Source organism: Furipterus horrens, unplaced genomic scaffold (assembly GCF_987537825.1).
Source record: "Furipterus horrens unplaced genomic scaffold, mFurHor1.1.pri manual_scaffold_2, whole genome shotgun sequence".
NCBI classification, from domain to species: domain Eukaryota; kingdom Metazoa; phylum Chordata; class Mammalia; order Chiroptera; family Furipteridae; genus Furipterus; species Furipterus horrens.
In genome coordinates, this window is record NW_028327172.1 from 4,964,317 (window position 1) to 4,977,960 (window position 13,644).

Sequence of the window (13,644 nt, forward strand, 5' to 3'; positions counted from 1 at the left end):
TCAACCAAGAACAGGATGAAAGCGTACCAGATAAAAGCGTAACTCACACCTTCTCAGCTGTGATACCCGTGCTTTTTCTGCCTCCCCTGCCCATTCTTCCCAGAAGCCAGGGGAGCACATGATGATTAGCAGGTGAACCTTTACCCACACAGGGTCCCACCCCTTCCCAGTACCTTTGACTCCCACTGACTTTTCCACCAGGTGCTGCCTAGCCTAGCTGTTGACTCAACTGGCATCTGGAACACCACAGCCCATCTGGATCCCAGGAAGGGATCAACCCACACTCTCCCACGTTACTAAAGGATTGAGACACTCCAAGGCACCTGTCCGAGGTGTGCATGGCAAGGGTGGCTGTCCTCTGGAGTGAGGAGGAAGCTCCCAGTTTCGATCCGCACTGATAAGGAGTACAGCAGACCTATCAGTCCTTGGAGAAGAGGCGACTCCCAGCCCAGCTGCATTTCACCCATAGGACCCAGTCTTGAAGGCCACACACTTTATTGATTCAAAAAACTTTACATGGACAGTGACTCTTCTACCAAAAGAGAAGCCCAATGGCATAAAACAGACCAAAGGTGACGGTGGGGGTGAGGGAAGGGGCCAGGAATCCACCCAGAAAAATTGGTAATTATTGACCTAAAACTGGCAGGGGAAGGAGAAGGGGCATGCATGCAAGAGCAAAAATTCCAAAACACTTGAAATGGTGACGGGAGAGAACTCCCACAAAGACCCTGGAGGACGTCGGAGGTGAGCAGACAGCAATCGTCTCCTTTGTAGAGGACGAGGGAGGAGCCCCCACTCAGCTGCGAACTCTGGACACTTGAGGCGGGGCTTGGGGACTGGGGGCTCCCCAGAGACCATCACAAGAAGGCGTCACACCACTCTCGAAGGCACCCGAAGCAGTCCCGGGACTGCTTGGCATTGGCGCCACATGTGTCCTTTAGCCACTCCCGGAAGAGGTCTTCATCTTTCTTTAGCACCAGAAACTGGCCAAGGACCACGTAGGCCTGCAAAACGGGCAAAGTGAAGGGCAAGTTGCTCAAGGCTCTGAGACTAGAAACAAGAAGGCCGCTCTGCCCCGTTCAAAGCGGAGGAGCCGAGGAGGCAGGGCCGGCCCTGGCCGTCCCGTCAGGTTACACACCGCTGTCCACCCCCGACAGGCAAACTCGACGCCTCGCTCCCGAACTAGTGGCCACCCCCAGCCCTCCCCAGCCGCACGCGGCCACCCGCACCTTGTCAAAGCCCCTTTCCTCCAGCTTCTTGCCCAGGACTTCACCAATTCCAGCCAGGCTCCCCACTGGCTTTTCCCCCATGGGCTCTGCCACGAAGTCTCGGTGCTTTTGGGAGGTTGTCATCTTGATCGCGACTAATCTGGGAACCCCAAGAAAAGGTTGGTTAGGGCTGAAAACCTGGGAGCTCCCCAAGGCCTACTGGCCCAAATCTCCTACTAAGAGCGAGCTAAACCAGCCATGATGATGGCTCACTCGCTGCCCTTCATTTCACGGGTAAGAAAACTGAGCTCCAAAGAGTTTTTCCCACGAATCGAGAGCGAAATCTCTTCCACTCCCTGCGACAAGTGGATTTTGGTATTGCCCCAGAGGAAAGACTATCCTGTCCTATCAGGTGGCGCACGCGGCGCAGTGGGAAAATTCCCAGTCCGCAGCCAGGGCTCGCCCTGAAAGTGTCACACCTTCTGTGACCTTGGCTAACAAAAGAAGGAACTGACACTGCCTGGAACGGCTACCTGGCCGGAAAAGCTAAAAAAGGGTCCCCGCCCCACCCGCGCCGCAGGCCGCTCACGGACGCAGGCCAGAGCGCGTACACCTGCGCCCGGCCCCGCGCGGGCGACCACGCCTGTGCTCCGGGAGCGCCCCGCCAGCCCCGCCCCCTCCACGCGCCACCGCGCCCACGCGCCGCGTCCCGCCGAACGCTCTTGGAGGACCCAGCCTTTGGCCGCCCATAGCGCTTGCAACCCCTCTCCTCCCCTCCTCCGTGCACCGCCACCGTTCTCCAGACCAGGTCCTGCTCCGCGGCTGGCGCTCACCTCCAGCTTCAGTAACGGCTCCTCCCGCCGCCCGGCTGCTCCCGCCAGTACTTCCACCCACTAGAACTTTCCTCCACTTCCGCTTCCGGGTCGCCTCACGAACCACCCCAAAAAATTAAATTTGGCACTTCTAGCCCCATAGAGCCATAGAGATGAAGCGCTCTGGACCTCGACCGCGACATTAGTAGGCGTTTCTTCTCGGTCGATTCGCAGAAATCCGGGCTCCCTTGCATAGTCTCGGTTCTCGGGCAGCGTTTCGGTCTCAGGGAACAGAAGCCTCCAGGGAGAAAACTTCATTTCCCCGCTGCACGGCATCCGGAACCCAAGGACCTAGCCCTCGCCGACCTGGCGGTGGGAAGAATTAGAGAGACGGACAAGGAGGAAGAAGCGTGGCGGGAGGCTTATGACAGAGCGCCGGAAGTACGGAGCTCCGAAGAGTCCGACTTAGGCCGGCCTGTGTCGTCCTCATTGCTTTCGGACTTTTAGGAGTGGAGCCGGAACCGGAGGCGCCGGAGAGCCGAGCCCAAGCTGACTCCGCCGTAGTGACAACCGGCAGGTCCCTTTTCTGTACTTTCGTTAGCTCAGCTGCGAAGTGAGTCTTGAAGCTTCCGCTCCCAGCGACCGGCGTAGAGAGCAAGAGTCGTTCAGGCAGCGCCCGTGAGAGGAGAGCGTGAGAAAGTAAGCGTGGGTCTCTCTCTCTCTCTCTCTCTCTCTCTCTGAGCGTCTCTCCTCCGCGATAGGCCAGGAAGGAAGACAGGGAGCGGCGACCGGAGGCAGCACTTAGGAGTTCCCTTTGGAAACCACCAGCCGTGGTGGTGCCGGTCCTTGTCACCTCGGCACCCAGCTCCCGGATGCCATAAACCAAGCCGGCTTACCGGGCCCGGTAATGACCTCGTCCCTGGCCTGGCCCATCGCGGTGGTCTCCTAACTGGAGTGTGTTGAGAGACTGAGCATCTGTGCACTGGGATGGACAAGCGTGTGGAGGAAGGCACAGCTTAGCTTTCCTTCCTGAGCAATTGCCGGGGTTGATTTAGTCCCTACGTGTGCTGTAGTACTTAGAACAACATGAGTTATTTCTGCGCGCCGTACACAGTGCTGAGGGCTTTGCTTACATCATCTCAGTCTAATGACAGTGTTCTGGGTTAGCTGTTGTTTTTCTCAGAAGCCGCGAAAAGTTGAGCAGTGAGGATCGTCAACGCGAGGACAACCAAACCTGGAGAGAATTTTTATGAGTTTATTTGAGCCAATCTGACAACATATGCCAGGGAGCAAGATCTTAAATGCTCCGGAGATTTACAGTTTTGTAGTTTTTTTTTTTTGGGGGGGGGGGGACTTGAAATTGAAGGAGCTAAAGAGATTACGGGAGGGTGCGAGAAAGCAAGGTGGGGGTTGGATTACAGGGTGGTTAACAGGATTATGTTTCTTGAGGTTGGTCATGCTTTCCGGGGGTATTGGCTGTCTTAAACACCTTTCACTGCCCTGACCAGTGTGGCCCCAGTCAGTTGGGCATTGTCCCTCAGAGCAAAGGGTCACCAGTTCAATTCATGTTAGGGGCACATACCTGGGTTGCAGATTCAGTGCCCAGTCGAGGCACTTAGGCAACCGTTTGATGCTTCTCTCTCATGTCAATATTTCTTTTTCTTTCTCCCTTCCCCTCTCTCTAAAAATAAGTAAATAAATAAAATTCAAACATCAAAACCTTTCACTGAATAAGTTACAGGCCTGAGGCATAGCCACCCGCCTTGATCAGCCTATTCAGGAACACTCTGTGAGGTCACTAACCATAGAACCCCTGTTTCGTCCATAGGAAGGGGTCAAGGACTTCAGAGCCCACGTTCTTAACCAGGACACGGTGTCACTTCTCAGTAAAAAGTCCCTCCCCATCTTCAAAACAGTCCTGGGTTTTCTGCCTGCCATCCAAGAATCTCAGGAGGAGGAGCTGATAGCTTCTGTGTCCCTCACTGCCCTGGGATAGGACCCAGCATGTCTCAGGCCACCAAAAGAAAGCATGTGGTGAAGGAGGTGCTGGGGGAGCACATGGTTCCCTCTGACCAGCAGCAGATCGTGAGAGTGAGTAGCATTGGGCCCCTGGGGTGCAGGGAGGGTGCAGTGTAGCTCACTGGGTCTGTGAGCTGGTTGATGAGGCCAACTGGTTCTTGGTCTCCTGGACCAGGTGCTCAGGACCCCAGGGAACAATCTGCATGAAGTGGAGACAGCCCAGGGGCAGCGCTTCCTGGTGAGCATGCCCTCCAAATACCGCAAGAACATCTGGATCAAGAGAGGTGAGAGAGGCAGCCCTCTAGGAGATAAGAGCATTTCCTGTGACCTTGGCTTCCGCCACTGCGAGCTGGACTGGCTGTGCCTTTTCTCTCCATGTGCAGGGGACTTTCTCATTGTTGACCCTATTGAAGAGGGAGAAAAGGTAAAGGCCGAGATCTCCTTTGTGCTCTGCAAAGACCATGTGCGCTCTCTGCAGAAGGAAGGGCTCTGGTAGGTGGTCCCCTTGGTCCTTGGTTGCCTGATTTCTGGAGGGATTGACTTCCTAGCTGAGAGATTGGGGGAGGGAAGATCATGGCATCCCAGGTGGGAACAGCTGGAAACAGGTCTTATTCTGAGAGGTGTCTCTCTTCTTTTTTACCCTGGCTCTTCTCTTGACACAGGCCCGAGGCCTTCTCTGAAGTGGCTGAGAAACACAACAGGAACAGGTGAGGATCAAGCCTTAGGGCAGGGAAGACAAATGGGAGGTTGGGCTTTAGTGCCTTCAGGGGGAAATAGAGCCTTCCTTTCTCCCTGGTGAGAGCTCCTGAGTGTGTGGTTATACATAGGGCCTGAAAGTCCGATGTGGTGGGTTAAATCTGGGATTTCCCACTTACAGATGGGGGACTTGAGGCAGGTTGCTTCATCTCTTAAACCTGGGTTACCTCACCTATAAAATGGAGTCTCGTGAAGGTTAAAGGAGCTGATGCTTATAAAATTGCTTAGTGTGATATCTGGTATGCAGTATGGGTCCATTGCCTGCTGGTGGTAGAGTCCTTATTGAAAGCAGTGACTCTGGTAAACTTCTAAGGTAGTCTTTAGCCTGCTTCCTTTGGCTGGGTTTTTCCGCTCTTTGCCCTGACTCTGCCCCGTCTTGACTCACTGAGCCCTGACTGCTTGGCCATAGGGGCCTCCTTTTTGTGGGGCTCCTTGAGTGCACATCTGGCTTTCCCAGAAGGCATTGGGCTAACTCTGTCCTTTTTCCCCATGCAGACAGACGCAGCCAGAACTCCCAGCTGAGCCACAGTCGTCAGGAGGAGAGTCCAGCTCTGAGGATGACTCTGACCTCTTTGTTAACACCAACCGCAGGCAGTATCACGAGAGTGAGGAGGAGAGCGAAGAGGAGGAGACGGCCTGAGACCCCGGGACCGACTTCTCTTACTCAGAGCCTAGTCCTTGGCTTCTCTGAGCTTGGACATTCCCAGGGTGCCCTGCTCGTCTTCTCTCCCTCCCCTCCGGGTGGGGACGAGGCAGGACCCCTCTCTGAACTGGCCTTCTAACCTAAGATAATTAAACCCCTGGTGGGTGGTGATGTGTGCTGGTGTCTGAGTGGCTCTCTGGAGGGTGGAAGGACCTGTGGTGAAGTTAAAAGTGTCTCCTTGGCGGAGGCCTCATGGGTAGGTGGGCTGAACAGGCAGGAACTAGGGAGCGGCTGGAGTCCTCTCTGGGTTCTCTCCCGCTGCTCACTTAGTAGGTGGCAGGCCCTATGCCGTCCCTCCTTGCATGTACTTTGTAGCTGGGGACAGTCCCACTTTATTGCCTGCTTATAATCAGAACTGATTGAGGATCACAGCCATAGCACCTAATCCCCAGTTACCACTAAGAAACACTCAGGACGAATTTCACGGTGCCTCATCAGCTGCTTTCCCTGCCCTTCTGGTCCCCCGTGGCTGCAGGGGCACCCACCCCTGTGCAGCTATGTACGCGCCCTGGTTGCCGGCCCCTGGGGCAGCTCAGACCATCACTCCTCAGCCGTCTTGTAAGCCACATCATCCCACTTCTCTTTTTTTCTTTTTCTTTCTTTTTTTTTTTTTTTTTTTTTACCTCTGGCTATACACTCTCCCTCCTCGTTGCTGGCATTGATGGTTTTTTTTTAAGATTTTATTTATTTATTTTTAGAGAGGTCGGGGGGAGGGAGAAAGGGGGAGAAACATCAGTGTGAGAGAGAAACATCGACCAAACCTGCAACCCAGACATGTGCCCTGTCCGGGAATTGAACCAGCAACCCTTCACTTTGCGGAAGGACACGCAGCTAACTGAGCCACACCAGTCAGGGCTGGCGTTGATCTGCTAGTCACTGCTCAGACATTGAAAAGCTTCTCTCCTGGCGTAGAGTCTCTTACCTCTGCCTAGTCTTTATTTTCTGTATCCCGTGGATGGGCTTGTTGGAGATACTTTCCTGCAGTTCCTTGGTATCTGCGTCACTAATGCTCTTGTCTCCTCCTGCTTGCCTGCTGCCTGCACCTGGATCCCTGGCATCAGTGGGAATTGTAGCACCTTTTGAATTCAAATACCTGTACAGTCACCACCTCCTGGCTTTCTCGCTCACTTGCTCAACTGCCGCCTCTGCAAAACCCTTTTCTTCCTCCTCCAACCGCACCTCGTTCTCACCTTTATTCTCCCATCTATCTTCACTTTCCTCCTTGTGCAACGTGGATTCCATGGCCCACACCCTCCACTCCCTTGTCTTCATTGTGCTCATCTCCGTAACCTAACCCCAGCCTACCCAGGCATCACCTCTGTACCTGTTAGAGAAAACAGCCAAGTGGGCTCTAGTTTTGCCTTAAAATTCATCATTACAAACCTCAGACAGACCCTCAGCACTGCCTAGCAGGTCTGCTCTGGGTAGACGGGTAAGTTTTGACAGGTGTATCAGCACTTACCTGTCGACGCATTCCTCCTTTTTCTGCTAGTCAGTTACCACAGCTCACACTTCATGAAGAGGTAGTAGCCAGCCCTGGCCGGCGTGGCTCGGTCGGTTGGAGCGACATCATGTGAACTCTGAGATTGCAGGCTTGATTCCTGGGCCGGGCACAGGCCTGCGCTGTGGGTCTGGCCCACGGTTGGGGCGTGCACGAGAGGCAGCTGATTGAGGTTTGTCCCTTACGTTGATGTTTCTCTCCTCTCTAGAATCAATAAGCACGTCCTTGGGTGGGGATTAAAAACAGAAGGAATAGCCACTGGTGCGAACCCTCACCCCCCTTTACCAGCCCTGCGAGTGTGCCCGTGGGTCTGCCTGTCTTTGTGCTTCCCGTTGTAATGCAGTGGCCTTCAGCCTCTCATGTATCTGCCCCTCATTCACCTCTTATGTTTGCTTAACGTAGCTTTAAACATACATATATGTGTGTGTTGTGTGTATATACATATGTTTAAAAATGTATATTTGCACACAAACTTCAGATGAGGTATATTTTTTTAACTTGTTCAGCCATTTGTCTATACCATTTATTGAATGGACCATTCTTTCCTGATTTAAAATACCTTTCTAAAATAAACTACATTCCTGCATATAAATATGGTTCTCTTTGACATTTTAATCTGTCCTGTTGATCTGTGTGTGCATAACCACATTTATAGCATGAGTGATACAGTTCCCTCATCTCTGCCCCGGTGTTCTTTGAAAATTTCATATCCACTTTGGAGTGGATTTGTCAATTTTCATTTGAAAGTCCTGTTGAGATTTTCGTTGGCATGGATTTAAGTCTCATACTTTGATTTGGAGAGAAGCACTATCTTAAAACTTCTGAATTTAAAAAAAAAATTTTTTTTAACTTACTGATTTTTAGTGGGAGAGAAACATTTATTGTTCCCTTTATTGATGCATTCATTGGTTGATTCTTATATGTGCCCTGACCAGGGATTGAACCTGCAACCTTGGTGTATCGGGACGATCCTCTAACCAACTGAGCTACCCAACAGGGCTCCTGAATCGTCTTATCCAAAAGTGAGGTTATGTTTGCCCTTTTGTAAAGTGTTGTCTTCACAGGGGTCTCTAATGTTATTTATTGTTATGAATGGGTCTTTTGAAATTACGCTTCTAACCATTAATGGTGTATAGGAAAGCTGTCGACCATTGTGGGCTCACCTGATCTAATTCACTCTTCAGTTGGCTCTCTTCTCTTTCTGATTAAAAGTCAGATCTTCTAGTAGAGAGAGAGTCATCTCATCCTTTATACTCATTTCTTTTTCTTGGCTTATAGAGAGACCAATGTTGAATGGCAGGAGTGGTGCTCATGTTTCATGAAGAAATACGGGTCTTGCTTTAGGTTTCTGGTAGATACCCTGCATTAGGCTGAAGGTGTCTCCTGTTCTAGCTGACTATGGGGCTTTTCCTTTATTCAACATGTCATGATGAATTTCGACATCTATTGAGATAATCAAAGGACTTTGTCTTATTGTACAGATTTTCTTTAATAGGTTTCCTGATGTGGAAGCATTCTCACATTCTGATGTAAATCCTGCTTAGTATTATAATATTTATTTAGTTGGGATTTTTATATTTTTCTCTGGGCCAATTTCACATTTTGCTTTAATGATCTGATCTCCTTGTCCCATTTCGATAACGATTATGCTGGCATGTGGAATGGACTTAGAAACATTTAATCTTTTTCTTCCAGCTTTAATTTCTAGAGAGGAATTACTTGTTTCTTCAGAGTTTGGTAAAATATTTATAAAAACATCTGTGCTTGATGTCTTTTTTCAGGGGTGGATCTTTGCCTTTTAATTTTTTCTGACTCAAGTTTTCTATCCTTGAGTCAATTTTGATAACTTTTTTTTTTTTTTGATAATCTTATATTTCATGTATATTTAAGATTTTGGGGGCAAAAAGTCATGTGTAGTAATTTGTATTTGGGGCTTTGGTAAATTACTTATACGGGATAAATACTAATCTGAATCGGCAGAAGCAAACGAGCTCACTGGCCTGAGGTCTAAGGGCAGAGCTTTAGGCAGCGCTGACCCAGGGCCGCAGGATTCCATCAGGTAGCTGCTCCTCAGTCCCTTGGATTATCTCTGCTCCTTTCCGTTGATGATCCCTTTCTCCCTGTAAGTGTGTTCCTCAGGAAACTCCCTTCTCCACTCAGTCCTTCCAAAGCATTCTTTCATCAGGATTCATGTATCTCAGGGAAGACCAGTTGGTTTTGCTCAGTCACTTGTCCTCTGCTGAGCAATCACTGGCCAGGGCTGAGTAGGGGGTGGTTAAGGGGTTGGAGAGAGGGAAGATGAGCCACACCTGACCTGATCATACGACCTGTTTTTTTGTTCGTTTTGTTTTTAAGGTTTTACTTATTTTTTATTTCTAGAGAGATGGAAAGGGAAGGAGAAAGAGAGGGAGAGAAACATCAATGTGCGAGAGAAATTGGTTGCCTTTCACGTGACCTGGCCCACAACCCAGAGACCTTTTTGGTTCACAGGCCGGCACTCAATCCACTGAGCCACACCAGCGAGGGCTGACCGTGTTCTTAGGCCTGAAAAAGGGACAAGAAGCGGGAGCAAATCAAACCAGCAATCACCTGTCCTAGTTTCTGTATTTCTTTGACTAGCTTTGCAAAATGTCTGTCTACTTTACTGGCCTTTTCCTGTTTCTTTGGGTTTATTTTCTCAATTTTAGCTTCTGAGTTGTATGTTTTGTTGATTTAATTTCCATCTTGTTTTTTGATATATTTAGGGCTGTAAGTTTTCCTCCAAGTACTCCTTTGACTGTTGCCCACTTTGTGTGATCGTTTTGACATTGTGTCTTCCAACTTGGCCTTAAGTTTTCCTCCAGCCCTCGGTGATTCTGCTACCTACTGATAGGCTCTTCCTTCCCTGAAACCTTTTCATTTCCACCTCTCCATCTCTAATCAACCATTTAGCTCCTGCAGGGCTGTAGCTCAGCATCCTGGTGCAGGCAGAGTCCTTGTACCCTGCGTGCTTCTCCCCTTTGTCATTCCCTGAAGCTGACGTCCACCTCTGTTTCCGAGCTCAGTGGTGGACTTCTCCTGCATGAATAGATCACCCTGAATAAGCTGAGTGTTCTAAGAGCCCTCCCCCCTCCCTGGTGCCGAGGACAGTCCTTGTAATTGGCTGCCTGACAGCACGGACCCCTCCTGCGGTCAAGCTCGAGATCTGTGGCCCTTCAGGCTCTGCACCTCTGTCGCTTTAGGACCAACCGTTTTGGCCAGGTCATTGGCACACGGTGTCCCCACGCAGCCTGGCTCGCTCTCTTGTCACCCAGCCACCCATACACAGGGTGGGGCGCAAGTAGGCTACAGTTGTGAATATGTGAAACACAGAGTTTATTCTTGTACTGTTATTTGTTTATTTTGTGTTATCTTCCATATGAACAACTGCCAGCCTGTGCTTGCCCCATCCTGTGTGTGTGCCAAGAAGCACACTTGGTGATCCGAGCTCGCCATGTGGTTTTTCTCCTTTAAACTGTAAATATGGTGCGATCTTCACACAGCTTCTCATGTTTAAACATTCTTGCATTCCTGGAATAAGAGTCATGATATACTTTTCAGTATATTGCTGGGGCTGGTTTTTGATATTGGGGGGCATTTTGGCATCCAAGGTCCTAGGGGAGGTGACTTGAGCTTTCCCTGTCCTGTACTGCCCTTGTCCAGTCTCTCTGTCAGGGTCATGGCAGCCTCCTCAGATGATTTGGAGATCATTCGCTGGCCTGTATTTATTTACTTATTTATTTTCAGAGAGATAGAGGAAGGGAGGGAAAGAAGGAGGGAAACATCACTGTGAGATATGTTGCCTCTTGCATGTCCCCAGCTGAGGATCTGGCCCACGACCCAGGCATGTGCCCTGACCAGGAATGGAACCAGCAACCTTCGTTAGCAGGCCAGAGCTCAGTCCACTGAGCCACACCAGCCAGGGCTGACCTGTATTTTTTTACAAGTGCTTGTAGAAGATTGCAATTTTGCATTTCTAAAATTTATGGTAAAACTTACTATGAAACCAACTGCACTTGGCCTTTTGGAGAAGATGGGTGGATTTTAAATTCTAGGTTGTTTTTAATAATAGATTGCTCAGGTTTCTGTTCTTGAATCAGTAATATTTTCAAGGAAACATACTTTCATATTTCCCCACTTTTTAACCTATGGTTTCAAATTTGTTGGCACAAAATGGTTCCTGGAATTGAATTATGTTCGTAGTCTTGACTGTATCCAAAGTTATATCTGATTTATATCTAATATTCATTTGTGATCCCTCTCCTTGTATCTTGTCAATCTCGGCAGAAGTTTGTTTATTAGTCTCTTCTGAATACCAGCTTTTTGTTGTCATTCCTCTTCATTGTTAGCTTCCTTCTGTTTCTTTGACTCCTGCTCTTGTCCTGTTTGCCCTGTACTCACACACTCCCTTTGAGTTTATTCTGTGGTTTTCTGACTTTTTGGTTGGGTGCTTAGCTCGTCAATTTTCAGCTTTACCTCCTCACCCACCCCAAACTATTAAGGAAATTTTCAAACCTGAAGAATTGTAAAATAAGTACCTGTAATATCCTTCATCAGAGTAGAACATTTGCATATTCAGTTTCTCTGTAGACACAATACATATAGTTTTTATGTTTAATTGTTACATCTACTTCCAGCCAAGGTGGAGGCGTAGGTAGACATGATTTGCTTCATCACACAACCATAAGAAGAATCACAACTAATCTCAACACAAAAAATAACCAGAACTGCCAGGAAATTGAACTGTATGGAAGTCTGACAACCAAGGATTTAAAGAAATATTCATCCAGAGAGAGTGTGGTGTGGCTGCAGCGAGTCAGCAGTGACAAGGCAGTGGCTACAGCCGGCAGAACAGGCCAGGTGGTCCCACATTCACGTGTGGAGGATAAAAGCCGGGAGGGACACCTGGGGAACGATCCCAGACCATGCAGCCCAGGGTTCCAGTGCTGGGGAAATAAAGCCTCATAGCTTTAGGCTTTGCAAACCAGTGGGGGTTGGGACAGCGGAAGAAACTTCCCATCTCAGGAGAGTTCATTTAGAGGGCCCCCACAGTCTTAGAATGTATGCGAGCCCACCCACTCTGGGAACCACAACCAGTGCAATAGCTAGAGAGGTGCCAGTCGCATGCAGGAAGTGGGTGAAGGGGTGAGTGCTGAGCAAGCGGCATTGTTCCTTCTCTGATCCTTCCCCCACAGACAGCGCCACAAAGTGATGAAATGGGTCGCCCCGCACTGATGAATACCTAGAGCTCCACCCTTTGCAATGTAACAGGTGCGTCCAGGCAGGGAGTCAAAGAAGCTCTACCTAATACATAGAAAAAGCAAAAGAAGATCAACACAGTAAAATGACAACAAACTCACAGCTATCAACAATTGAACCTAAAAAACAAAAACAAACTAAGAAAACAACTAAAATGAATAGAATCTTAGGTATGGGGATCATTTGGAGGGTTGTCAGTGGGGTGGGGGAAGGGTGAGAATGGGGAAATGATGCAGGGATAAGAAGCATAATTGGTAGGAACAAAACAGATGGGGAAGTTAATAATATAGGAAAGGGTGAAGCCAAAGAACTTATATGCATGACCCATGGATATGAACTAAGGGGGGTGGGAGTACTGGGCAGAGGGGGGCAAAGGGGGAAAAATCGGGACAACTGTAACAGCATAATCAATAAAACATTTTAAATTAAGTTGTGTTAAAATACACAAAATTTATTATTTTAACCATTTCTAAAAGTACAGTTTGGTTGTGTTAAGTACATCTACATTATTGTGCAACCAGCCCCCCGTTAACTGTTACCCGTCTGCCCCTGCCCGAGGTCCTGACAGCCCCCCTTCTGCCTCATGTTTCCATGAGTTTGACTAGAGAGCCTCGAGTGAGTGGAATCATAGTATTTGTCCTTCTGTGTCGGCCTTAGTTCACTGAGTCCTCACGGTTCATTCGCAGTGTAGCAGGTGGCAGAATGTCCTTCCCTCTTTAAGGCTGAGTGCTATTCCACTGCCCGTGTGTTAATATGCCGCATTTGGCTTATCCACTCACCGGTCAGTGGGCTCTTGGGATTCCTTCCACCTTTAACTATGTATTGTGAATAATGCTGCTATGAACGTGGCTGTACTAATGCCTCCTAGAGACTGTGCTTTCAATTGTTTTGGATAAATGCCCAGAAGTAGATTTGCTGCACCATATGGTAAGTCTATATTTAATTTTTTTAAAGATTTTATTTATTTTTAGAAAGAAGGGAAGGGAAGGAGACAGGGAGAGAAACATCGATGTGTGGGAGATACATCAGTCAGTTGCCTCACATGACCCCAACTGGGGACCTGCCCCAGAAACCAGGCATGTGCCCTGACCGGGAATCGAACAGATGACCTTTCAGTTCGCAGGCCAGCACTCAATCCACTGAGCCACAGCAACCAGGGCTATATTTAATTTTCAAAGGCGCTACTTCTTTACTGTTTTCCATAGTGGTTGCACCATTTTACATTCCCACCAGCAATGCACAAGGGTTGCAACTTCTCCACATCTTCGCCAGCACATTATTTTCTGTTTGCTTGGGTTTTTTTTCCCTTTAAATAATAGCCATTCTGATAGGTGTGAAGTGTAGTTTAGAGTGTTTTCTAATTTCCAT

The 13,644-nt window shown here is 48.9% G+C and overlaps 2 protein-coding genes across 3 annotated transcripts; one reads left to right on the top strand and one right to left on the bottom strand.

Moving 5' to 3' along the window:
• Window positions 1-835: 835 nt before the first annotated feature.
• Window positions 836-2,127, bottom strand: BANF1 (barrier to autointegration nuclear assembly factor 1). 2 transcript variants are annotated; one of them, XM_090258249.1, is made up of 3 exons: window positions 2,042-2,127; window positions 1,230-1,368; window positions 836-1,004 (listed from the first exon to the last, which is right to left on the bottom strand). In XM_090258249.1, the coding sequence occupies exons 2-3, from the start codon at window positions 1,350-1,352 to the stop codon at window positions 858-860; spliced, it is 270 nt and encodes an 89-aa protein (XP_090114375.1). In that variant the 5' UTR covers window positions 1,353-1,368; window positions 2,042-2,127; the 3' UTR covers window positions 836-857. The 2 variants fall into 2 exon arrangements, with proteins under 2 accessions (XP_090114375.1, XP_090114379.1); XM_090258253.1 differs by having other exon boundaries at window positions 2,014-2,081.
• On the top strand, window positions 2,054-5,500 carry EIF1AD (eukaryotic translation initiation factor 1A domain containing). Its single transcript, XM_090258261.1, has 6 exons — window positions 2,054-2,719; window positions 3,849-4,111; window positions 4,215-4,323; window positions 4,423-4,531; window positions 4,702-4,746; window positions 5,291-5,500. The coding sequence occupies exons 2-6, from the start codon at window positions 4,025-4,027 to the stop codon at window positions 5,433-5,435; spliced, it is 495 nt and encodes a 164-aa protein (XP_090114387.1). The 5' UTR covers window positions 2,054-2,719; window positions 3,849-4,024; the 3' UTR covers window positions 5,436-5,500.
• Window positions 5,501-13,644: the final 8,144 nt, after the last annotated feature.